At 50.7% G+C, this 25,458-nt stretch overlaps 1 protein-coding gene across 30 annotated transcripts in view; it reads left to right on the top strand.

Annotated features, from left to right (window-relative positions):
* The window catches only part of NLRC5 (NLR family CARD domain containing 5), a 94,551-nt gene extending 69,825 nt beyond the window's left edge, over positions 1–24,726 (top strand). For 11 of the 30 annotated variants that reach the window (XM_055297913.2, XM_055297916.2, XM_063611866.1 and 8 more), the window contains 21 exons: positions 484–573; positions 974–1,039; positions 2,865–2,948; positions 3,035–3,118; positions 6,633–6,719; positions 7,968–8,048; positions 8,818–8,901; positions 9,167–9,259; positions 11,402–11,485; positions 12,106–12,189; positions 15,861–15,944; positions 18,042–18,125; positions 18,519–18,602; positions 18,944–19,027; positions 19,154–19,231; positions 20,242–20,325; positions 20,413–20,484; positions 20,760–20,843; positions 22,301–22,384; positions 22,729–22,812; positions 23,619–24,726. In XM_055297913.2, coding sequence (XP_055153888.1) covers positions 484–573; positions 974–1,039; positions 2,865–2,948; positions 3,035–3,118; positions 6,633–6,719; positions 7,968–8,048; positions 8,818–8,901; positions 9,167–9,259; positions 11,402–11,485; positions 12,106–12,189; positions 15,861–15,944; positions 18,042–18,125; positions 18,519–18,602; positions 18,944–19,027; positions 19,154–19,231; positions 20,242–20,325; positions 20,413–20,484; positions 20,760–20,843; positions 22,301–22,384; positions 22,729–22,812; positions 23,619–23,730 — 1,771 coding nt within the window. In that variant the 3' untranslated portion in view covers positions 23,731–24,726. Of the gene's footprint in view, positions 1–483; positions 574–973; positions 1,040–2,864; positions 2,949–3,034; positions 3,119–3,276; positions 4,207–6,632; positions 6,720–7,967; positions 8,049–8,817; positions 8,902–9,166; positions 9,260–11,401; positions 11,486–12,105; positions 12,190–15,860; positions 15,945–18,041; positions 18,126–18,518; positions 18,687–18,943; positions 19,028–19,153; positions 19,232–20,241; positions 20,326–20,412; positions 20,485–20,759; positions 20,844–22,300; positions 22,385–22,728; positions 22,813–23,618 lie in introns of those variants that run through there. The other 19 variants (XM_055297933.2, XM_055297925.2, XM_055297928.2 and 16 more) reach the window with 8 other exon arrangements.
* Positions 24,727–25,458: the final 732 nt, after the last annotated feature.

Genomic DNA, 25,458 nt, shown 5'->3' with positions numbered 1-25,458 from the left:
CCATCCCATCCCTGAAGTTCTTCTGACCCATTCTGTTGGACGTAAATTTGGAGATGTCCCTGCGGCAGGCAAGGGACCTTAGGAAGTCATCCACATGTTTGCCCCATCTCCCCAGTGACCCACGGGAGTGACAGCCAGCTCCAGGACACCACTTGTTGCTAGGCAACTGAGCTTTGGGCTTGGGAGTCCTTGACCCATGCGGGGCTAGAGCTGCCAGCCTGGCCTTGCCAGTGCCCAGACCCCAGACCACAGGGGCAGCAGGCAGGGTGAGTGCAGCGCTCAAGGACTCAGGGTCTGGTGTCAGTTCTGCCTCTGTGGGGATGGTATCCTTCTGGGCCTCAGTGTGTACATCTGGAGAATAGATGCTTAGATATGGAGGCTTCTCTTCCTGGAAATGACAGCTGGAAGGGAGATGGAGGGGGCTGGGCAGGGCTCCAAGGAGGTCCTGCCCTCACCCCATTCTCATTCCCATTTCCCTTCTAGTCTGAGTCACAACAGCGTTTCTCAGGAAAGTGCCCTGTACCTGGTGGAGACCCTGCCCTCCTGCCCACGTGTCCGGGAGGCCTCAGTGAAGTAAGGGGATGTTGGTCCCCAAAAAGCCCCTTTCTGCTGGCCAACAGGTGCCCCTGGCTGATGGGAGAAGCAAGGCACCCACACATTGTGGCCTTCCATCTGGGTGGCTTGGGGCAACCTCTGCCTTTCTCTGAATCTCAGGGTTTCCTGGGCATGGGATCATAATTTCCATCCCCTGATGCCCGGGTGCCATGGGGACCACGGAGGCCATGGGGTGGGAAGGCCAGGTATTGCCATGCTCACAGAATGAGTTTGGGGGTCTCCTCTAGTTCTGAGGCCTCCATCCTCCCTTGTTCTTGTGGCTGCAGCCCCACTTCCCTCTGTGCCCCATGGGTGCCCTAGGTGCCTAGGAGGCTGGCACGTCTGGGCACCACGCTTCCCCAGGCCCTTCTCTCTGCAGCCTGGGCTCTGAGCAGAGCTTCCGGATTCACTTCTCCAGAGAGGACCAGGCTGGGAAGACACTCAGGTAATCCCTGCAGGGTGATGGGACAGGGGACGGAGAGGGGAGAGGAGGCTGACCCTGTGGTGGTCTCCATGGCCCCCTCTTCCCTGGGCCCTCTCCTCCTTTAGAGAGTAACTTCAAGCTCACTGCCTGGGTCTGTTCCCCCAGATCTGCCCCCGATGCCCTGGTACCTCGTCTCAGCCAGGGCCTTGGCATTGAACTTGTGCCTCTTAGTCCAACATTCTAAGCCCAACTCAGCCCAACATTCTCTTCCTTGCCATGTCCTGACTACAGGCCTTGAGGCTTCTGAGTGTCATGGTTAAAGATTTTGAAGCCAACTAAAAATAAATCCCTGATCTGCCACTTACCAGCTATGAGGCCCTGGACAAGTAAAATGGGGATAATATCACAACCTACCCCTTAGGGTTATTGTGAGGATTAAATGAGTTAATAAGTATAAAGTGCCAGGAAAAGGTCTGGCTCATGGGAGTGCTGTCAGCTGTTATTATAACTGTTATTATTATTATTATCATTATCATTACCCCTGGTAGCCCTGACTCACTGCCACTGCCTTGGGCCAGTTCCTTTACATGTCTTACTTCAGCTCTGAACAGGGCATCCAAACTGATCCCTGCATCTTGTCAGGCCTCCTCCCCTCCATTCACTCCACAGCCCCCAGAGGGATCTTCACAACACACATCTGACAGTGCCCCTCTGCTACTCTGTGCCCCTCAGTGGCTCCCCATTAACCCCAGGGTGAAGTTCAAAGTCCCTAGCATCTTCTCCCTCACAGTCTGATCCAACTGTCACCTTCCACCACGTTCCTTCCCACCTCCCCCACGCCACACACACCCTACACACCAACCCCATATACCACATATACACCATGCATACCCCCACACACCACAGCACACAGCACACACAACACACGCCACACAGCACACATAACACACACACGCACCACATACCACACACACACCACAATACACACACATCCCACAAAAACAAACCCCCCACATACACACCTACAAATACCACATACACAACACACACGCTGTTCAGCCACAACCTTCACTATTTGCTCCTAGATCAAGCCCTGCCTGAAGCTTCTCTGCCTCTGCTCACACCGCACTCAGCCCAAAATTCTCTTCCTTGCCTTTCCTGAGATAAAATTCTCCCAATCCTTTAAAACCCAGCTCAAACATCAGCCCCTCCTGGAAGCATCCCAGCAGCACTGCCCCATCAGAGTGAACTGCCCTGAGGTTCACTGGGCCTGTTCGCTTGGCTGGTCCCGTCTGCTGGCCACCCAGGGCTGAGGTGCCTGGACAGCAGAGTCTACCCACGGAGAATCCCAGGCACACCTCCCTCCCCAGGGAGCTCACCCTCAGCGCTGGTCCTGGAGAGTAAGGCAGTGGTTAAGAGCTTGGGGTCTGCAGGCAGACTGACCTGGATGGAAACCCGATTCTGCCCTTCTTTCTCATCTGCTCTGTGTCCTTGGCTTAGTCAGTTTCCCCACCTCTAATTGGTGCTATGAGAATTAAAGGAGACCCTGCGGGTAAGGCAGGAAGTCCCTTGCACCCAGAGGCTGGCGCAGTGCCTGACCTAGAGTCAGGCTCCCTAAATAACTCACTCCTAATACTTTCTCACAGGGGCTGCGGGAGATTCCTCCCCAAAGAGACAGGAAGCTCCCAGAGCGGGAGCTGCATATTTGGCCTCTCAGGCCCTGCTCCAGGCCTTCGCCCTCAGGGGTGGGATGCTCCCCCAGTAGGCCCTCAGGGAGGCTGAGATGAAGCTGGGCAGCAGTGCCCACAGGCCTCACCCAGGCTCTGCGCTGGCTTTCTGCCCTTAGGCTGAGTGAGTGCAGCTTCCGGCCAGAGCATGTGTCCAGGCTGGCCACCGGCTTGAGCCAGTCCCTGCAGCTGACGGAGCTCACGTGAGTGACCCACCCAGCCTGTGAGGACAGCAGAGGGGTGGGGGCACCCCGCCAGAGCCACCTCAGTGACTGACCTCTGTCCCCAGGCTGACCCAGTGCTGCCTGGGCCAGAAGCAGCTGGCCATCCTCCTGAGCTTGATGGGGCGACCCGCAGGGCTGTTCAACCTCAGGTACCTCCTCCCCCGCTGCCTCTGGGAGGGGCCGTGGCATGAATGGGAGCAGGGGTGGGCACTGGAGTAAGAGGCCCCCAGGATCATGGCCGCGGCCATTTCCTGGACCCACAACCCTGCCATCTGGACCCTGAGCAAACCGTGTCCCTCTGTCCCAGAGACTCCACAAGGCACACAGAGAAACTGTCCTTCCCCAGACTGGAGGCCTGTGCTTTGGGATTTAAGAAAAAGAAAGAAAGAAAGGAAGAAATTTTCAGAGGATACTGAACTGAGGACAAAAATAAACTGAAACGAAGTTCTTATCTGTCTGTTCACCATGATCATTTTAAAACACTCAGAAAAAGAAACCAGAGTAGAAAGAATAATTTTTTAAAACTCCTATTCCCAGAACCTAGGTTTGACAGTTCATAATTTTTTCATATTTGCTTCATATTTTTATTTTTTATTTCAGCTGAAGCGGTTTCAAATAAGTTATAGACTTCATAATCCATCACTCCTAAATATTTCACCATGAATCTCCAAAAAATAAGGACATTTTCTCTGTAATCACAGTTCCATCGGGACACCTAAGAAACTCAGTTAGCAATTCCTTAGTGTCAGGTACTCCCTAGTCTAATCTAAAATGTCCCCATTGTCCCCCAGATGAGATAGCTGGCTTTTGGGATCCAGGATCTAGTCACATCTGGTCTGCATTTGCACGGGATGGCGATGGTCTTCTGACTCTTCTAACCTGCAGCATCACTGCCCCTACCCCCTCACCACAGCTTTCTGTTTCATGTCAGTGTCTTTTGACAAAATCAGCAACTGTGTGTACTGCAGACTGTCCCGCTCCTGACTCTGGTGGCTTTCTCATGATGTCATGGCACGTGTTCCTCTAACCCCTGACTTTCCTGGAAACTGGACGTTAGATCAAAAGGCTCCATGACATTCAGTTTCATGTTTGTGCCCAAAAAACTTGCGTTACCGACAGAGCTGTGCACTTCCCATTGCAGCCTGTGACAAGGCACCTGAGGACTGACTATTCCCCAAAATAACCTGTAAAAAATTGTTGTAAAATACACACAATAAAATTTGCCATCTTAACCATTTCTAAGTGTACCATTCAGGAGTGTTAAGTACATCCACTTTTTTGTACGGCCAATCTCCGGAACGCTTTGCCTCTTGCAAAACTGAATCTCTGTCCCCATTAAACAACACCCCATTTCCCCCCTACCCCAGCCCCTGGCAACCACCATTCTGCTTTCTGTCTCTCTGAATTGGACTGCTCTAAATAGTTTATATGAGTGGAGTCATTTGTATGTGTCTGTATTTGTCTTTTTGTGACTGGCTCATTTCATTTGGCATAATGTCCTCTGGTTCATTCATGTTGCAGCGTGTGTCACTGTGTCAGACTTTCCTTCCTTTTTGTTTTCTGGTTTTGTTTTTTTTTTTTTGAGACGGAGTCTCGCTCTTGTCACCTGGGCTGGAGGGCAGTGGCACGATTTCAGCTCACTGCACCCTCCACCTCTTGGGTTCAAGTGATTCTCCTGCCTCAGCCTCCGGAGTAGCTGGGATTACAGGCACCCGCCACCACATCCAGCTAATTTTTTTTTGTATTTTTGTAGAGACAGGGTTTCACCATGTTGGCGAGGCTGGTCTCGAACTCCTGACCTCAGATGATCTGCCCGTTTCAGCCTTCCAAAGTGCTGGGATTACAGGCATGAGCCACAGCACCCAGCCCTTTCCTTTTTAAGGCTGCATAATATTCCATTGTGTGGATGGACCACATTTTGTGTATCCACTTATCCATCAATTGACACTTGGGTTGTCCATTCAAGTGTCCAATTGACAGTCCCTGCTTTCTTTTATTAAATATTATTTTATTTCAAAGACAATAGGGATGAGGTCTCACTGTTTTGCCCAGGATGATCTCGATCTCCTGAGCTCAAGTGATCCTCCCACCTCAGCCTCCCAAAGTGCTAGGTGTGAGCCACCATGCCCAGCCAGAAAGTCCCAGCTTTCAATTATTTTGGTTATATATCCAGAATTGCTAGAGCACCCAAAATAACTTTTTTTTTTTTTTGAGACGGAGTCTCGCTCTGTCACCCAGGTTGGAGTGCAATGGAGTGATCTCGGCTCACTGCAAGCTCCGCCTCCTGGGTTCAAGCCATTCTCCTGCCTCAGCCTCCCAAGTAGCTGGGACTACAGGCACCACGCCTGACTAATGTTTTGTATTTTTAGTAGAAACGGGGTTTCACCGTGTTAGCCAGGATGGTCTCGATCTCCTGACCTCGTGATCCCCCCACCTCAGCCTCCCAAAGTGCTGGGATTACAGGCGTGAGCCACCGCACCCAGCTAAAATAACGTTTTTAAATAAAACTTTTCTTAGTCTAAAAATAATATTGGCCGGAGGAAGTGGCACACGCCTGTAATCCCAGCACTTGGGGAGGCTGAGGTGGGCAGATTGTTTGAGCTCAGGCATTCAAGACCAGCCTGGACAACATGGCAAAACCCCATGTCTACAAAAAATAAAAATAAAAAATAATATTTACTCATTGTTGAAATGTGCAGAAAATCCAGAAATACATAAAGAAAATAGTGCTTTAAAAATTCAACATAACTTTAAAGCAGTAATATTTAAATTAATTCTCTTTTTTCCTACTTTCAAATTAATGCACATGCATTGTAGAAAGTTTAGAAAATATAGAAAATTAAAGAAGACATAAAATAAAAATCACTCATGAGAATTCTATCATCTAAACAACCACCATAAACATTTAATATATTTTCCTATGTTTTCCACACATCTCTCTCTCCCTCTTTCTTTCCACACATTTTTTCTCCAGATACTTTCCTTTTTTTGAAATGCAAAATTGGGATCATGTTTTATATACAGTTCGATTTCCTTACCTTTGTGATGTAACATTATGTGAATATTTTCTTAAATCTAAAAATATCAGTGGCCTGGTGCAGTGGCTCACGCCTGTAATCCCAGCACTTTGGGAGGCCGAGGCAGGTGGATCACTTGAGGTCAGGAGTTCAAGACCAGCCTGACCAACATGGTGAAACCCCATCTCTACTAAAAATACAAAAATTAGCTGGGCATGGTGGCGCATGCCTGTAATCCCAGCTACTTGGGAGGCTGAGGCAGGGGAATCGCTTGAACCCAGGAGGCAGAGGTTGCAGTGATCTGAGATCATGCCATTGCACTCCAGCCTAGGCAACAAGAGCAAAACTCTGTCTCAAAAATAAAATAAAATAAAATAAGATGAAATAAAATAAAATATAAAAATATCATTTAAAAATAATATTTTCTGTTTGGATTGTCACAATAATAGTTGTTGGAATAAGGGTGATGTTAATTTCTTTTTTAGATTGATGCCTACTTGTATAATTTTATAGTTTTAAAATGAGCAAAAAAAATCTCAAAAAGCCTCTAGGCCCCCCCTTGACGCTCCTCCCCTGGCCCTGTCATGTGTGCTGATTGTCTGCTGCTCACCCTGGGGGGCCTTATCTGTGTCCCCTTCTGTGACAGGGTGCAGGAGCCATGGGCGGACAGAGCCGGGGTTCTCTCCCTGTTAGAAGTCTGCGCCCAGGCCTCAGGCAGTGTCACTGAAATCAGGTGAGTCCAGAGAAGAGGCCCCCTTGGAATTCTTCATCTTTCATGAGCATTGGGACTTTTCCTTGACCTTCCCTCATCCTGTGGGGTAATAGCTGTGTCACCAGCTAGTTCTCCATGTCCCCAGGGTAGCAGGAGCTCCTGGGGCATATGTGAGGGGCTACACATTTGTTGGGACTAGTGCAGTAGTCAAGCCACAGTGTCAGAGGAAGGCATCCCCAGAGTCAAAACGAAGGGCTATTGGATCCAGGCGCACATGGCTGGGAGTCCACGCTGGTTGTTTGGAAGTGGCCCCCAGATGCAGTAACACACATCATGGCTCTTCAACCAGAAATAACACAATGACACGCAGAGGAGCTTATAGCAAAGGTTTTAGCATCCCACTCACCTATGTTCAGATCCCAACTCAGTCGCTTACTGGTTGGAGCCCGTTACTGTGTCTCTCTGGCCTCAACCTCCTGCTCTTAAAAGAGTCTAATTACAGCCCTTTGTGGGGCTAGGAGGATTACAAGAACTGGAGCCTGTAAAGATGTCTGCTGTGCTGTCACCAGCCACACAGCCTGCCCTGCTTCTTCCTTCTCTCCTCCAGGAGTGAGCAAGGGGATGCTCTGGGGACTTTATCATCTCCCATAGCCCTCTCCCCATTAGCACCCCATGAACATAACATTCAAGTGAAGGCAGTGAGCTTAGAGCACAAATGAAGACTCCAGACACATCCCCTACCCCACCCTTCCACCACACTGTGGTCCTTGTGCCCCTCCCTCAGAAAATTCTGGAACCGCCCTTGGATCCCTCTAATGGCTTTCTGTCATGGTCTGAAAAGGCTCATCAACTTATTAACTATAAATTGTTGAAAAGGGCCAGGCGCGGTGGCTCACACCTGTAACCCCAGCACTTTGGGAGGCCGAGGCAGGAGGATCACTGAAGCCCAGAGTTCAAGGCTGCAGTGAGCTATGATCGTGCCCACCACTGCACTCCAGCCTGGGCTACAGAGCAAGACCCTGTCTCTTTAAAAAAAAAAAGAAAAAGAAAAAGAAAGAAAGAAAAATTGTTGGAAAGGCACTAGTTGGGGTATTGTGTGTGACTCACGGATGCACCTACTCTCCAATCCTAAGCTGGTCCCAGGCAGGGGAGAAGGGGACCCAGGCAAAGTGTCTGAGAGTTCAGAGTTGGAGCCGGGCAGCCCAGGTGCCAGCTGGGCCCTCTGGGGAAGGCTGCCCGACCTCACGTTGGCTACTGCTCACTCCTCAGCATCTCCGAGACCCAGCAGCAGCTTTGTGTCCAGCTGGAATTTCCTCGCCAGGAAGAGAATCCAGAAGCTGTGGCACTCAGGTGAGACCCAGCACCAGGGACCCCAAGACAGGGGCTGGTGTTGGGGAGGGGGCAGGGCTGCTTCTGACCAATATTCACCACCCTGCCCAGAGACCTTAGAGGTTCGAAGTCTTTACACAGCCTACAGAGGTCTGACCAACCCACTTCTGAGGCGCTTCAGCCCCACCCCAGGCCCCAGTCTCAGCTCGTCACCCCCATGAACTTTCAGTTCCCCGAACACTATCTTGCTTAGAACTTAGGGCATTTGCACAGGCTGTGCCCTCTGCCCAGAATGTTCTCTTCGCGCCTACCTGCTTCACCTGCCTAACTCCTCCTCATCCCTCAGGTCTCAGCTTAAATGCCACCACCTCAGGGAGGCCCCCTGGACCCCAAGACTTAGTCAAACACTTCCATTATCCACTCTTATAGATCCCTGGATTCACAGCACCTCTAATCCATATGGCACAGTTTTGGAAATTAAAATGTCACCCTTTTGAGTGGATGCAGCCCTGCATGTGTACATTCTGGGAAATAGAGCATGGTAGGATCTCAGCCTCACCTCACCTCCTTGGCTGTGTGTCCTTGTGCAGTGAACAACCTGCACAACCATACCAGCTGCCCCATCTGGACTCCTGCTTCCTAGCACTTCTCATAAGTGAATAGCAAACTGTAGGACTTCATTTGATCAGCATTTATTTACCCCTACACCATAAGCTCCTTGCAGGCAGAGACTGAATCCCCCATACTGGACTAGATGTTCCAAAACTGTCATCTCCCTGTCTGTCTCCAGGTTGGCTCACTGTGACCTTGGGACCCACCACAGCCTTCTTGTCGGACAGCTGATAGAGACATGTGCCAGGCTACAGCAGCTCAGGTCAGTGCCTGGAAACTCTGTGTGGGGCCCTGAATTCTCTGGTTGACCCTGGTGCCTACTCCAGGCCACGTGTGACCCTGGCATTCTCACTTCCTTGTGCAGGAGAAAATCACACTTGGCCAGGGGAGGGGAGGGAGAGCCCCAGGGTGGCTCAGGGGAGCTCTTGCGTGGCCCCATCTCCTCTCTTGGCACCCCCTTCTGGATGTGATGACCTCTGAGGTGTGTCCAGCCTGAAATCCTCTGGAATATCCTTGGACCTTTTCAGCTTGTCCCAGGTTAACCTCTGTGAGGACGATGATGCCAGTTCCCTGCTGCTGCAGAGCCTCCTGCTATCCCTCTCTGAGCTGAAGACATTTCGGTATGCAGACAAGACATTCACTCAGTCCGCTTTGCAGCTCTGCCCTGCCCTGACACCTCCCATTATTCCCAGCCCTGGGCTCAGAGGACTCGGTGTCTCACCCTGTGGACAGAAACCACAGGTGGCCCTGGAGATGATTTTTAGGGGTACCCAGTCGTAAACATGACCTTAGGAACATTGAGCCACATGGCAAGAAAGTTATTCCCTTTTTAACACTCTTTCGTTGTTTTTCTTTTAAAATAACTGCAAACTAACACAAAGTTTCAAGAAGACTGAGAACTGCTGTGTGCCATTTACCCAAATTCACCCTTAGAGCCGGGCGTGGTGGCTCATGTCTGTAATCCTAGCACTCTGGGAGGCTGAGGTGGGTGGATTGCCTGAGCTCAGGAATTCGAGACCATCCTGGACAACATGGTGAAACCCCATCTCTACTAAAATACAAAAAATTAGCTGGGCGTGGATAGCTCAGGCAATCCACCTGCCTCAGCCTCCCAAAGTGCTAGGATTACAGACATGAGCCACCACGCCCGGCTCTAAGGGTGAATTTGGGTAAATGGCACACAGCAGTTCTCAATCTTCTTGAAACTTCGTGTTAGTTCGCAGTTATTTTAAAAGAATGCCTGTAATCCCAGCTAATTGGGAGGCTGAGGCACAAGAATTGCTTGAACCCGGGAGGCTGAGGTTACAGTGAGCCAAGATTGTGCCACTGCACTCTAGCCTAGGTGACAGAGCAAGGCTCTGTTTCCAAAAAAAAAAAAATTCACCCTTTGCCAATATTTTTCCACATTTGCTCATTTCTTCCCTCCCTCCTTCTTCCCCACCTCCCTTTTCTTCCACTCTCTCCCTGTCTCCTTTTCTGAACCATTTAGAAGTAAGTTGTAATTGTGTCCCTTTACCCGTTAACATTTCAGCGAATTTGCTAAAAATAAGGACATTCTCTTCCATAATCCAGTAAAGTTATAAAATCCAGGAAATGTGACATTGATACACTACTATTATCTCAACTACAGTTTGTACTCCAGTCTCACCAGTTCTCCCAATAATGTTGCTTATTGCATTTTTTTCCCAGTTGTGGATCCAATCCAGGATCACACGTCTCATTTAGTGTCATCTCTTTAGTGTCTTCTTCAATCTGGAACACGTCCTTGGCCCTTCTTTGTCTTTCATAGCATTGTCTCTGACATTTACAGGCCAGTTATTTTATAGAATGTCCTTCCACTTGGGTTTGTCCAATGTTTCCTCATGTTTAGAGTTAGAGTCTGCCCTTTGGGCACGAATATCACACAGGTGATGCTGTGTTCTCGTGCCTTCCATCGGGGCAGCTGATGTGTCGGTGTCCTTAGGCTGGTGATGGTAACTGTGATCACCTGTAACAGTGGTGACTGCCAGGTCTCTCCACTTGCAAAGTTGCTAACTTTCCCTTTGTAATTAACATAGATCATGTGGGGAGATACTTTAAGATTATGTAAATATCCTGGTCTTCCTCAAACTCTCATCGGCAAATTTTAGCAGCCGTTAATAAATCTTACTTAAATCAATGGATCAGTATGACAGTTGCAAAATGTAGCTTTCCTAACTTTTCATTTTATTTCCATCTAACTGATTACACCAAGAAGAAACTCTTGGGCTGGGCACAGTGGCTCAAGCTTGTAATCCCAGCACTCTGGGAGGCCAAGGAGGAAAAATCGCTTGAGCCTGGGAGTTTGACACCAGCCTGAGCAACAGAGCGAGACCGCCCCCATCTCTACAAAAATAAATAAATAAAATAAATGTTTAAAAAGGAAGAAACTCTTTAGGACAGAGAGATCTTTGACACTTCTTCAGTATTTGCTTTAAAGATGCAGAGTTTTTGATAAACAACAGTAACTAGCTAAACTACAGTAATACCTAATTCTGGCTTAAGTTGCAAAGTTGCTACCTGAATGATTGCGGTTTAGGAAATACTGAACTAGTCCATGCTTCTGCTTCCAAGCTCTATGGTGGCTTAATGAGTTCATGGTGGAAGAGATTTATGAAGGGAAGGAGGTACCCTCACATTGCCCCCCACATCCCTACCCCACATCCTTGCCCTCTGCCACCAGCATTCAGAGCTCCCAAGACCCAGGGCTCCTGCCTGACCTGTTGCCCTTTGATGCCCACCAGGCTGACCTCCAGCTGTGTGAGCACCGAGGGCCTCGCCCACCTGGCATCTGGTCTGGGCCACTGCCACCACTTGGAGGAGCTGGAGTGAGTTGCAGAGTGGAGGGATCGGGGACAAGTGGCCCGGATGAGGGTGATGGGTGGAGAAGAGAGCAGGGCATTTGGGAGGGCAGGCAGTGAGACTTCAACCAATGACCCTTCCCCTGATGAAGTGCAACAGTTCTGGGTGTGGCCTGGGGAAGGAAGAGCACCATAGTTTTGGTCTGAATTTTGCCACTGACTCACAGAGGGGCTGTGGGCTGGCTGTTCCACTCTGGGCTTTGATTGCCTCATCTACGAAAATGGGGCTCATGAGCCTTGCTCTGCTGGGCTGGCTGTGGGAGTCAGACTACGGAGAGGGCTGAAGAACAAGAGGGTGTGTGTGTGTGTGTGTGTGTGTGTCCCTAGTCCCCCAGCTTCCTCCCTGCAGCCTTCATTCAGGGCATAGTTTCTCATCTGGGCCAGCTGTGACTATCATGCCTACCCAGAACCTGAGCCCTGAGGCCAGGAATACCCATGTGGAACCTGGACAGCGAGGGTGGCCCAGGGCATGCAGATGCAGAGTTGGCCTCCCAGGGGACAGAGCAGGAGAGGGGAGCTGACAGGACAGCTCAGCTCCAGGGCTGGGCAGGCTGTGCTAACCCTTGCCTCTGCCTGGTTTTCTGCAGCTTGTCTAACAATCAATTTGATGAGGAGGGCACCAAGGCGCTGATGAGGGCCCTTGAGGGGAAATGGATGCTAAAGAGGCTGGAGTAAGTAGTGATGGTGGTTGTGGGTGAGTGAGTGGTGGGGGTGGTTAATGGATGGTGGAAGTGGGTGAGTGGTGGGGTTGATTAATGGGGAAGGGAGTGAGTGAGTGGTGATGGTGGTTAATGGGGAAGGGGGTGAGTGAGTGGTGGGAGTGGTTAATGGGGAAGGGTTGTGAGTGAGTGGTGTTGGTGGTTAATGGGGAAGGGGGTGAGTGAGTGGTGGGAGTGGTTAATGGGGAAAGGTGTGAGTGAGTGGTGTTGGTGGTTAATGGGGAAGGGTTGTGAGTGAGTGGTGTTGGTGGTTAATGAGGAAGGGTGTGAGTGAGTGGTGATGGTGGTTAATGGGGAAGGGTTGTGAGTGAGTGGTGTTGGTGGTTAATGGGGAAGGGTGTGAGTGAGTGGTGATGGTGGTTAATGGGGAAGGGTTGTGAGTGAGTGGTGTTGGTGGTTAATGGGGAAGGGTGTGAGTGAGTGGTGATGGTGGTTAATGGGGAAGGGTTGTGAGTGAGTGGTGGGGTTGGTTAATGGGGAAGGGGTGAGTGAGTGGTGGTGGTGGTTAATGGGGAAGGGGGTGAGTGAGTGGTGTTGGTGGTTAATGGGGAAGGGGGTGAGTGAGTGGTGATAGTGGTTAATGGGAAGGGTTGTGAGTGAGTGGTGATGGTGGTTAATGGGGAAGGGGGTAACTGGTGGGGGTGGTTAATAGGGAAGAGAGTGAGTGAGTGGTGATGGTGGTTAATGGGGAAGGGTTATGAGTGAGTGGTGATGGTGGTTAATGGGGAAGGGGGTGAGTAAGGGGTGGGGGTGGTTAATAGGGAAGGGTTGTGAGTGAGTGGTGGGGTTGGTTAATGGGGAAGGGAGTGAGTGAGGAGTGATAGTGGTTAATGGGGAAAGGAGTGAGTGAGGGGTGATGGTGCTTAGTGCCGCATGGTCAGTGAGTAGCATGCCTAGGAACCTTTGCATGTTTTGTGAACACAAACTGCCATGTTTCTGGATGGACCCAGGTGAGCTGAATGCCCTTACATGACCTTTTACTTTCTATTCTGGCTCTGAGTGCCAGCAAGAACCTTGGTCATAGGAAACAGAATATACAACTCAAAGCAATCCAAGACAGAAATGTATTGGCTTATGTCATGGAAAATTACAAGGCCACTGACTTCAGGCACAGCTGGATCCAGGGGTTCTGTATTTGTCAGGCTTCTCTCTCACATACTTCACTCTGGCGCTTACTCTTTCTCTGTCCACCTTGGCTTCCTTCTCAGGCAGGCCATCCCTGCACCTGCAGGCTTACTTTCTCTCAGCTTAGTGGAAAGGGAGTACCATTCTCCCTGTGGTTACAACAAAAGGTCCTAGAATGAGTCTCACTGGACTAGCTTGGGTCACCTGCCCCACCCTAAAGCAATCACTGTGGCTGTGAGCACAAAATATTCTCATCACTGGCCAGACCTGAGCACATGCCCACCCTATCTTCTGGACTTACAGGGGTGGTATTTCAGGGCGTGAGTAACAGAAGAGGAAAGAAACTCTGGGCAGAAAAAAATCTACAGATGTCCACTACATTTGTCTACAGTTGTTTCCTTGGTAACTGGCAGCTTTTACTACTCTCCCCCATAATCTGAAGTCATCAAATTCTTAGAAGTGCCAGAAACAGCCTCAGTCTAAAAGACAGGTCCCCGTCCTGCACAGATTCCTGTTTAGACAGTATCTGGACAGAAAATTTAACAGAATATCTTCTGCTTTTCATCTCTTAACTTTTTCTGATGACCAAAAATATACACTGGCTATAAAAAGTTCCACCATTCTAGAAATATGTAACAAATAACGTGAAATGCCCTGGAGGTGACACCCCCTGAGAAACTTCTGTTGAACGGTTTGTGAATTTTTCTCCAGATTTTTTTTTCTACGTATGTTTTGAATTCAGCTTGAAAGTAGCCTTTTGACTTTTTGCCCCTTAACATTGAAATTCTTCCACTTGTCCCTCTTTGCTTCTCCTGGGGAGAGAATCAGGCAAAAGGAGAAGAGGGATTACAGAGACCTTTGACCACAGGGCCCTCCTGTCATCTCACCGGTCTGTTTCTTTGCCCACTCTCCATGTACCTGCATCTCGGCTCAGCCTTCTGGAAGCTTTTATTCAGGGGATTGGAGGCCCAGTGAGGTCATTCATTGGCTCATTCATGCATTCGACAAATATGTACTGAGCTGGGCACCTGGGCCGGGGACAGGACAGATTCATCCATGCCCCTGGGGGCCTTTTTCTTCCTCCTGATTTCCCAGGCACCAAGTGCTGCTCCTTACCTCCTGCTGCCTTAGTTGACCTATCTGTAAACTGGGCATAATGATATCTTCCCTGTCCGAAGGAAGGGGATGGATCGTCAGTGCCCGGAGGTCTCTTCCCATCTCAGATCTGTCATTTCCAAGTGTAAATCCCCACAGGCAGTTACCCTCAAATCCAGTCAGCTTCTTCCAGCTGTCTACCTGTGATGAAGTGGGTAGGAGCATGGACCCTAGTTAGGAGCCTCACTGCCTGGGTTCAACTCTGGGTAGGGTAACTGACACTTCCAGTTTGCTTGGAGCTTTCCCCATTTTAGCACCCAAAGTCCCACATCCAGGAAAACCCTTCTGTTCTGAGCCAACCAAGACAGTTGACCATCTTTTGCTTCTGCCTCTTATTTTGTTATTTATTTATTTGAGACTGAGTCCTCCCTCTGTTGCCCAGGCTGGAGTGCAGTGGCACAATCTTGGCTCACTGCAACCTTCGCCTCCCAGGTTCAAGCAACCCTCCTGCCTCAGCCTCCCAAGTAGCTGGGATTACAGGCACGCGCCACCAGGCCTAGCTAATTTTTCCATTTTTAGTGGAGACGGGGTTTCATTTTGTTGGCCAGGCTGGTCTCGAACTCCTGACCTCAAGTGATTCATCCGCCTCGGCCTCACAAAGTGTTGGGATTACAGGCATGAGCCACCGTGCCCAGCCAGTTCTGTTTCTTAATGTGTGAACTTGTGCCAGTCCCTCAGTCTCTCTGTTCTTTGGCCTCCTCATCTTAACTTTGAGGATAAGAGCAATCTCTCCTGCTAGGGTTGTTGTGAGGATTAAATGAGATAATATGTGTTACATTCTTAGAGTCTGGTCACAGTTCACACTCTACAAGTGCTAGCTATTGTTATTCTCCTCTCCTGCCTAGGCTGGGGGCCTCTAGAAGTACAATTGCCTGGGTCCCATATGGTTGGGGCTCAGGAATGGGAGTTCTATAGCTTTGGGTTCTATTCCTGAAGCAGCCACTTTGTGTATGACCTTAAGCAAGTTCTCTAACTCTCCGAGCCTTGGTGTTCCTCACCTGTAAAATGGGGATGATAATAAACCCACCTTTCCAGATGGCCCCAAGCCCTGAGTTTGGCCCACATTTTATGATCAATATGTGACCGCCATTATTACTGATCATTAGTCTGGGTCCGTGTGGTTCAGAACATAGAACTGCTGCCTGCCTGACTTCAGTAATTCATGCAGAGAAACAGCATTTGGACCTCCCAGTACAGTTCATTTTGTAGAATTTTTACACTGTGTGGATATAAGTGGCTGTCTTGGAGGTCCCTAGGCTTGCTAAGCACAGAGGCCTCAGACCCCTAGACTGGATAGTGCCCCACCCCCAGATGCCAAGTTCACCTGGCCTCCTCTTCTCCAGCCTCAGTCACCTTCTGCTGAGCAGCTCCACCTTGGCCTTGCTTACTCACGGACTAAGCCACATGACCTGCCTGCAGAGCCTCAGGTGAGTCACCGAGTGGCCCCATGGGAATGAGTGGGAAGAAACACTTCCCACTCAGTTGGGACCACATCCAGGGAAGCACTGAGGGCACCTCCCAGGGGATCCTTTGTGGCTCCCTCCCAGGCCCATCCCTGTGCCCTCCCAGGTGGGTGCCCACTGCTCTTGCCTTCTAATGCCATCAGCTTCCTCCTGGTTACAAAAGTGGCCTAAAGGGCTTAGGCCCACGTTGTAGAACAACCCTTGAGGCACACACAGTTCACCCTGGGCTCTTGTTAAAATGCTCATTCTGATTCCCCAGGTCTGGAATTCTGCCTAGATTGTGCTTTTTTTTTTTTTTTTTTTTTTTGAGTTGGGGCCTCACTATGTGGCCTAGGCTGGCACAGGTGCAATCATGTTGCACTGCAGCCTCAAACTCCTGGGCAAACGTGATCCTCCTGCCTCACCCTCCTAAGTAGCTGGGACTACAGGCCTAAGCCGTTGCACCCAAACTCAGCATTTCTTTTTTTGTTTGTTTGTTTTTGAGACGGAGTTTCGCTCTTGTTGCCCAGGCTGGAGTGCAATGGCGCAATCTCAGCTCACTGCAACCTCCGCCTCCCAGTTTCAAGCGATTCTCCTGCCTCAGCCTCCCAAGTAGCTGGGATTATAGGCATGTGCCACCACGCCCGGCTAATTTTTGTATTTTTAGTAGAGACAGGGTTTCTCCATGTTGGTCAGGCTGGTCTTGAAAGTCCAACCTCAGGTGATCTGCCCACCTCGGCCTCCCAAAGTGCTGGGATTACAGGCGTGAGCCACCGCGCCTGGCTTCAGACTCTGCATTTCTAAAAAGCTTCCGGGTGGTATCAGTTCTGGGGGCCACAGTCTGCACTTTGAGTAGTGTGGGTCTAGACTCAGATGGGGTGGCCTTCCTATACTCCCTTTGTGATTTCGCTCCCTGCCCCTAAGATAAATAAACATGACACTCACTTTCAATGTGATTTTTCAAAACATGCAATCTTGTGACTAAAAACAAATCCAAGCAGTGACACAAAGCATTGCTTTGTTTATATCCAAGTACACCTCCTACCCCCTACCTCGGGCAGAGCAGAGTAGGTAGGAAGTGAGGTTAGAGAGTTCCAGGGTGTTATATCATATTGGACCGTTTCGCCCAAAATTAATTTACTGAAAGGTGATCCATTAAAATGTATTTATTTTTATTTTATTTTTATTTTTTGAGACAGAGTCTCACTCTGTTGCCCAGGCTGGAGTGCAGTGGCATGATCTCACCTCACTGCAACCTCTGCCTCCAGGGTTCAAGTGATTCTGGTGCCCCAGCCACCCAGGTAGCTGGGATTACAGGTGTGCACCACCACGCCCAGCTAATTTTTGTATTTTTTTTAGTAGAGATGGGGTTTCACCATGTTGGCCAGGCTGGTCTCGAACCCCTGACCTCAGGTGATCCACCTGCCTAGACTCACAAAGTACTGGGATTACAGGCGTGAGCCACCGTGCCCAGCCCCATTAAAATTTAATTTGCAAAATAAGAGAAAGTAAAAACAACATGCAAACAAATACTTCCCAAGGGCCTAAGACCATTTGCCTCAGCTGTTTGTTGGTTTTTCCTACCCAGGCAGAGCAAGATCAGGGCTCAGTAAAGATGATACCCTGGGTTTAAGGAAAAACCTACTATTTGCATAGATGAGAACATGATATGCCCCTGAGAACTGATTTGTGTGAATCAGAGAACCCCACGTGAAACTGGCATTCAGCCGGGCCAGCCCGGAGACCCCTGACACAGAGGCTGAGGTGAAGCTTGGCAAAGAAATGTAGAGACTGCTCCTGGGCCAGGGGCTCTGGATTTGTTTCCACCAGCCTGCAAGTCCCTAAGTCTCTGGCCAGTCACAGCTCACTGCTGGGTCTCAGTTTTCTCACCTGGACGTTGGGGACAATAATTCCCACCTTGCTCACCACCCCCCCACCCCCGCCATGACCCCCAGAAGTTTTGCTACTAGCATATGAATTCCTGGGTGTGTAAGGCTTTGCAAACTGTAGAGTTCTTAGCACAGCACCTGCAAAGGCCTTTAAGCTCCTGAAAGCCTCTTGGTCTATTCCCTGCCTTTCCAGACTGAACAGGAACAGTATCGGTGATGTCGGTTGCTGCCACCTTTCTGAGGCTCTCAGGGCTGCCACCAGCCTAGAGGAGCTGGAGTGAGTTGCCCATCCTGCCCCCAAACCCAGGACAATTTTGGCTGGGAAAGATGACAAGGGCAAGGGGCTACCTGAGCACGCCCTTTGCTTCTTCATCTCATCTCCTTCACCCACTTCTACACTGTGTAAACAACCTGGGGCCTAGAACCTTGGGGGACCCAAAGACAGGATGTAAGAGTGTCAGTTGCAGCAAGAGGGATTTAGGTCAGACAATGGGGAGAACACCCTAAACAGAAGCCAAGAGTTAGGAGCTGTCACTCAACATGGGGTGATGGGGCTCTCTGTGTGAGCCGAGGCCTTTCCTGGGACTTCAGCCTCCCCTTCTTTTTCTGGGAGTGGGGTGTGGACAAGATGAGATGGCAGAAGGCTGATGAAGCTGTTCTCTCCCCCAAGCTTGAGCCACAACCGGATTGGAGACGCTGGTGTCCAGCACTTAGCTACCGTCCTGCCGGGGCTGCCAGAGCTCAGGAAGATCGAGTGAGTGGCCGGCCCTACAGAGGAGGGCCATAGGGGCCACACCATGGTCCTAGGAGATACTGGCCCCTAGCTCAGGCCAGCATGGTAAAATCTCCCCTGCGCCAACCTCAGTGTCCAAGCAGTGGGGCTCAGTGACCTCCTGGCCCTCACTGTGGGACCTTAAGCCACCCCAGCCTCTGCTCTTCTCTGGGCCTTTCTGCCTCTCATTGTCTGGGTAGGCGTGTGGTGTGGGGGGGTTGTCTCTTAGGCCCCCTGAAGCAGGGGTGGCAGCCCCAGCAGATGTGCTGGGGTGTCGGGGAGAGGTGGCATCAGAGGACCTGATGGCTGCCCCCCTCCCAAAGCCTCTCAGTGAATAGCATCAGCCCAGCCGGGGGAGTGCAGTTGGCGGAGTCTCTCGTTCTTTGCAGGCGCCTGGAGGAGCTGATGTGAGTGTCTGCCCAGCTGTGCCCCCCAGGCCCACCTGGCATCCTCTCCCGCAGTGGGCATAGGGCAAGGCGGGGGTCCCAAGTGGGCCGACCCAGCACTCAATGCTCATTCCTCTCCTCTTCTAGGCTTGGCTGCAATGCCCTGGGGGATCCCACAGCCCTGGGGCTGGCTCAGGAGCTGCCCCAGCACCTGAGGGTCCTACAGTGAGTGGCCCCCTGCCCACACCATGCAGGGCTGGTGGGGAGGAGGGTTCCCGGGAGCAGTGGGGAGGTCCAGGCCCCCATCAGTTGAGCTGCCCTGCCCCAAGTCAAGCTGTGGCATGTACCCACTCTCCTGCCTCTTCCTTCCCTGCCTCTGACATCTACAGCAAGAAAATCATGAGGCCCAGCCTAGTCCTGCCTCTGCCACTGGCCCCTGCCTGCACTTGGCCAAACCCCTGCCCCTTCTCAGCGTCAGTTTCTTCATGTGCAAAAGAAGTACAATGATCCCAGTTCAGTCTGCCCTGTGAGGGGGTCCCTGAGGGTGAATGAGAAATCCTGGCAGAGGGCTTCGCAGGAGCACAGTGCCAATCAACATGGCCTCAGCACTTCACAATTGAAGTCCATTGGCAGCCCCAGAATGCTTGGACCTTTTTTTTTTTTTTTTTTTTTTTGAGATGGAGTCTCTCTCTGTCACCCAGGCTGGAGTGCAGTGGTGCAACCTCGGCTCAATGCAACCTCCACCTCCTGGGTTCAAGCAATTCTTGTGCCTCAGCTTCCAGAGTAGCTGGGAGTACAGGCATGCGCCACCATGCCTGGCTAATTTTTGTATTTTTAGTAGAGATGGGATTTCACCACATTGCCCAGGCTGGTCTTGAACTCCTGGGTTCAAGTGATCCACCCACCTCAGCCTCCAAAAGTACTGGGATTACAGGCGTGAGCTGCCATGCCCGGCTGGTGCGGGGACTTTTATGTGCTCCCTTTTCCAGGCAAGGGAACGAAGGCCAGGAGAGGTGTGGAGAATTTTACTTACTCATACACAAAGGACCCGGGTGTTGAATTTTGGATCTCAGACCCCAAAGCCAGGGTCCTTGATGCCCACCCAGGTCCTGTGTGGATGGGGAATTAGCCAGAGACTGTCTACGGGCTGGTGCTGCAGCCTGAGACAAGGCTGAGGGTGGGGCTCTGGAAACGCCAGTCCCTCAGGCTCCTCTCACCCTCTCCTCTTTCCCCAGCCTACCGTTCAGCCATCTGGGCCCAGGTGGGGCCCTGAGCCTGGCCCAGGCCCTGGATGGATCCCCCAGTTTGGAAGAGATCAGGTAAGTAGGGGCTGCCCAGCCCAGGCATGGGGACAGTCCTGGGCGGGTCTGGGGGTTCCTCTCACAGGTATCTCCCCTACCCTGCAGCTTGGCGGAAAACAACCTGGCTGGAGGGGTCCTGCGTTTCTGTAAGGAGCTCCCGCTGCTCAGACAGATAGAGTAAGTAGCCTCCCCTGCCTGCCTGGGGGACCAGTGGCAGGCTGAGGGCAGCCCTTCTTTGACTGAGCCTAACACCTGGGGAGGGCTTTGAAGTGATAGAAGCCCCAGGGATGGTGGGGGCCTGGCTCAAGAAAGGAAGTCTTTCCTAAAACTCCTAGCTTACCCCAGACCCTGGCGGCTCTGCTCCCTCCTGTGCTGACTGTGGGAGACAGGACCTGCTAGATCCCCTGACTCAAACACCCTCCATCCCATCCCATGCCCTTCTCCATCCCCAGCCTGGTTTCCTGTAAGATTGACAACCAGACTGCCAAGCTCCTCACCTCTAGCTTCACGAGCTGCCCTGCCCTGGAAGTAATCTTGTGAGTGATTGCAAGAGCCCTGAGCTGGCTGGGAAAAGGAAAAGTGGGGAGGGGTCGGGGGAGTTGGCTCCAGCCTGCTGTATGGCCTGGAGCTGCTCCCATCCTCTCTGGCCAGTCCTCCCATTTGTAAATGGGGAAGATCATTCTTACTCAGACATCCTCTCAAAGACATTCTAACACTTGAGCTGCAGGTAATGTTGGGTAAAACAATTTACCTTCTCCTGCCTTTTTCCCCATTTGTAGAGTGGTGGGAGGGGAGGTGCACCAGATGGTCTTTAAAGGTTTTTGGTCCAAACTTCCTTTTGGGAGGCAACTGGATAGACCACCTTGCCTGCTTGATGAAACCTCCATTTATGAACCACTGTTGGTAGAAACAGTGGCTAAAGCTGGAGAAAGCCACCCCCAGACCTGCTGGCTGGCCATGCTTGGCTGTCTCTTAGCAATCAGAATCCCCCAGACCTTGGGGCCTTGCAGGGCTGCCTCATGAGTAAACTAGAATTCTAGGACTAGCCTGGGACCCTAACCATGGTATGGAGGACAAAGCTGTTTCCTAAAGAACAGGACACAAGTGATTACAAGATGATTTTAGTTTGCATCCTAAAGGTCTTAACCCTTCTCATTACACCAAAGCGAAAGTCTCAGATCAGTGGTAATTCATCTTTAACACCTAACACTGGATTCTCCCTTTTTAACCAAAAGGGTTAAAAACCCAACATCTTAGGAAGGGCATATGTTCCAACTAGAAGTTAATACCATTGTTTGTACTATATTTATTTTTGTAACTACCTTCTATATGGAGTCTGTAACACAAGTTTTCCATTGATAGTAGTAATAAATGTTTCCTTTCAAGATTTTTTTTTTTTCCGGAGATGGAGTCTCCCTCTGTTGCCCAGGCTGGAGTGCAGTGGTGCAATCTCAGCTCACTGCAACCTCCACGTCCCGGGTTCAAGAGATTCTCCTGCCTCAGCCTCCCGAGTAGCTGGGATTACAAGTGCCCACCACCACACCCAGCTAATTTTTGTATTTTTAGTAGAGACAGGATTTCACCATGTTGGTTAGGCTTGTCTCAAACACCTGACCTTGCCCCCCCAAAGTGCTGGGATTAGAGGCATGAGCAACCACGCCCAGCCAAGGTTAATTTTTTAAAGAAAAAAGAAGGGGCTGATTTAAAGAAAAATACGATGCATCCTAAATACAGGAGGTATATGTATGTGGCAAAAATGGCAACATCTTATGAACAACATCATGATCCAAACTTGCCAGGGAGGGGAGCAGGGAGGAAGGTAACCTGCACCCTGACATCTTCAGGGAAGGACACACAAGCACCCTATCAGGTGGCCTCTCTTGAAAACCCTTGCCCCCACGATTGGCCCCCCGCTCTCCTCACTCACTGCTTTGTCTCCACCCCTCGACCTCCTTGCTCTCCTGCCGCTGACTTTGGGACCCCTACCCTACAGGCTGTCCTGGAATCTCCTCGGGGATGAGGCGGCTGCCGAGCTGGCACAGGTGCTGCCGCAGATGGGCCGGCTGAAGAGAGTGGAGTATGAGGGGCCAGGGGAGGAATGGGACGGGCTGAAGGGGGACCTACATCCCAGAAACACCAAGAGGTCACTGGATCGGTCCCCTGCCTCCCAGAAAGCCCTTCCTTGAGTTGCACACTCTGGCCTGTTCCAAGCCCCTGCCAGGCTTAGTTCCCCCTGGGTTCTAGCCTTCAGCCTTCCTGCTGCACATGCCACAAGTCCCCTGTTGTCTTTTGGGTTCCCTGAGAGGGTAGTGTGGGAGACTGTGTCCTCCCCCTTGGCCTGAGGAAGGGACCTAGGAAACTCTCACACCCATTCTCACGGCCATGTTTCTCTTTCCCCTCCCCTCACCATCCACTGAGAAGCCTGGAGAAGAATCAGATCACAGCTTTGGGGGCCTGGCTCCTGGCTGAAGGACTGGCCCAGGGGTCTAGCATCCAAGTCATCCGGTAACAGAGGCCTGCAGGGGCAGGGATGGTGGGTGGGAGGCTACACCAACCCCCAGATCTAATGGGACTCCCTGGAGGAGGCGGCAGGGTCTGGGTTGGGGATTTGTAAAGGAGGCTTGGACCACTCTGCCCAGAATTTGGCAGCAAGCAGACTTGGATCAGATCCCAGCTCTGCCACTTGCCAATTGTGTAACTTTGTAGCCATAACTCAACCTCTCTGAACCCCAATTTTCTCATCTGTGAAATGGGGATACTGATAGTATCTACCTCGGAGAGTTGTAAGGACTAAATGAGCATACAAAGCACTGAACCCAATGCCTGGCACATAGTAAGCACTTAAAATGGCAGCTATAATCAGAGCCATCACATACAGTTGTATAGGTTGTATACTGCACAAGGGCATTAAACCTAAGGGGCACCATTCACATTGTCAACCTGCTAGATTTCTAGCAGGTGAGAGTAAAGTGCCTTGTTCTATCAAAATCATATATTATGACAATTTCAGACAGATGGCAGTAAAACATCTTGAAGAAAGAGGGTCTTTTCTTTATTTGCACAAATGTGTCATATGAGTGTGGCCTTAGCTGGCATCACTATCTCCCAGGGAGGAAGGTTGAGCTGGAGGACTCAGGAGGCAGGTGTGGGGGACACCCTCGCCCTGGGTCAGCTATGCTGGTCTAACACCTGCCTCTGCCAGGTAACTCTGGGCACAGCTCTACGTTTTTGGGCCTCAGCCTCCCAATCTGCAGATACGACAGACGGCAGAGACGGGAGGATGAATGAGTGCCTATATCTGTGCCCCACAGCCTCTGGAATAACCCCATTCCCTGTGACGTGGCCCAGCGCCTGAAAAGCCAGGAGCCCAGGCTGGACTTTGCCTTCTTTGACAACCAGCCCCAGGCCCCTTGGGGTACTTGATGGCCCCCTCAAGACCTTTGGAATCCAGCCAAGTGATGCACCCAAATGATCCACCCTTCGCCCACTGGGATAAATGACTCAGGAAAGAAGAGCCTCGGCAGGGTGCTCTGCACTCCACCCAGGAGGAAGGATACGTGTGTCCTGCTGCAGTCCTCAGGGAGAACTTTTTTGGGAACCAGGAGCTGGGCCTGGACAAAGGAGTACCCTGCATTACGTGGGATATGTGTGATCAATTGGGGACATGTGACACACAGTGAGGGTGTCATGACAATGCATGACACATGTGGTTATATGTGGCAGTGTGACCCCTTGACATGTGGCATTACATGAAAGTCGGTGTGATGCGTGCTCTATGGCATGGGTCCTGGCACACCAAGTGGCAGGATACATGATTGTTGGTCTATATATGACACATGACAAATGTCCATGTCACAGGACTCATGGCTGGCCAGATGACCTCAGGCTGGCCCAAGATCTAATTTATTAATTTTTAAAGCAAATACATATTTATAGATTGCATGTATGGAGCAGCTAAGTCAGGAAAAGTCTTCTGCCTGAGCTGGAGAAGACAGTGTCCATGCACTGACCAGTCCAGGGGCTCAAGGACCAGGGCTTTGGGACAAGCCGGGGACTCAGCCATGAAGTCCCCTCCTGCCTCAATCCTCAGCCTACCCATCTATAAACTTGATGACCCCTCCCTTACTTACATACTAGCTTCCAAGGACACGTGGAGGTAGGGCCAGCCTGGTGGGAGTGGAGAAGCCCAGTCTGTCCCGTGTAAGGGACAAAGCCAGGTCTAACGATACTGGGTGGGGGGCACTGCCAAGACAATAGGCTAGGCTGCTGGGTCCAGCTACCACCTTGGTGGGATTCAAGTGCGCCTCCGTACACTCCACATGTTACCCAGTGTTCTTGTTACTTCCAGGGAGAAGCAAGAATGGCTCTGTCACACTCGAAGCCAAGTTGATCAATAAACATGATGGTCTTCCACCTCTAGCCTGAGTCCGATGTTTCCTGTTACCCCACTGAAGTCAGAAGTGGTTCACCCCCTGCCCTAGGGACTGGACAGCAGCGCAGACAACAGAGAGGTGTGCTGCCTGGGAGTCAGGAGACGTGGGTTCCCAGCTCAGACCTTGTCTCTAGTCATGTGGTCATGGGCAAGTTACCTCCTCTCTCCAGACCTCGCCTGCAACATGAGGGTGTTATAGAAGCTCAGCATGTTAGAAACATTTTTTGTTTGACTTGCATAACATTGAAACTACTTTCTGAATTCATTGTCAGTATTCAAAATTGGGAATTTTACATAAAAATTCAGATTCTGCTTGCTTTTAAGTGCTAATGCAGCACTCCCACTAAAGAGTCACACGACTGTGTCTTTCAGATGCGTACACATGCCTCAGCTTGCTACAGTCCCCACCACTCCCCATTGTCTTGACACCCCACCTGACCCCACTTTTTGCTGCTCTTTGACCCTGGCCTAGAGAGTTTGCATGGGTATGTTGTACCAGAGGAACATGGCTTTGGAAGTCAGACAGGCATGGAATAGAATGTGACTTAACCCTTTGCTACCTGTCTTTGAGGTATGTGGGTTGGCAGCCACCACCCAACACACACACACATCAAGACTGTTGGAGAGGTCAGGAAAGCAAGACAAGCAAAGTTACTGGCAAAAATAAAAATTAAAAAAAAAGGAGTTAAGTACAGGTTACATCCTAGTTCTCCTCTCTT

The sequence above is a fragment of the Symphalangus syndactylus genome, chromosome 11, assembly GCF_028878055.3.
Source record: "Symphalangus syndactylus isolate Jambi chromosome 11, NHGRI_mSymSyn1-v2.1_pri, whole genome shotgun sequence".
Taxonomy (NCBI): Eukaryota; Metazoa; Chordata; class Mammalia; order Primates; family Hylobatidae; genus Symphalangus; species Symphalangus syndactylus.
Note: the sequence above shows the minus strand (reverse complement) of the source record. Positions and strands in the feature narration are given on the sequence as shown.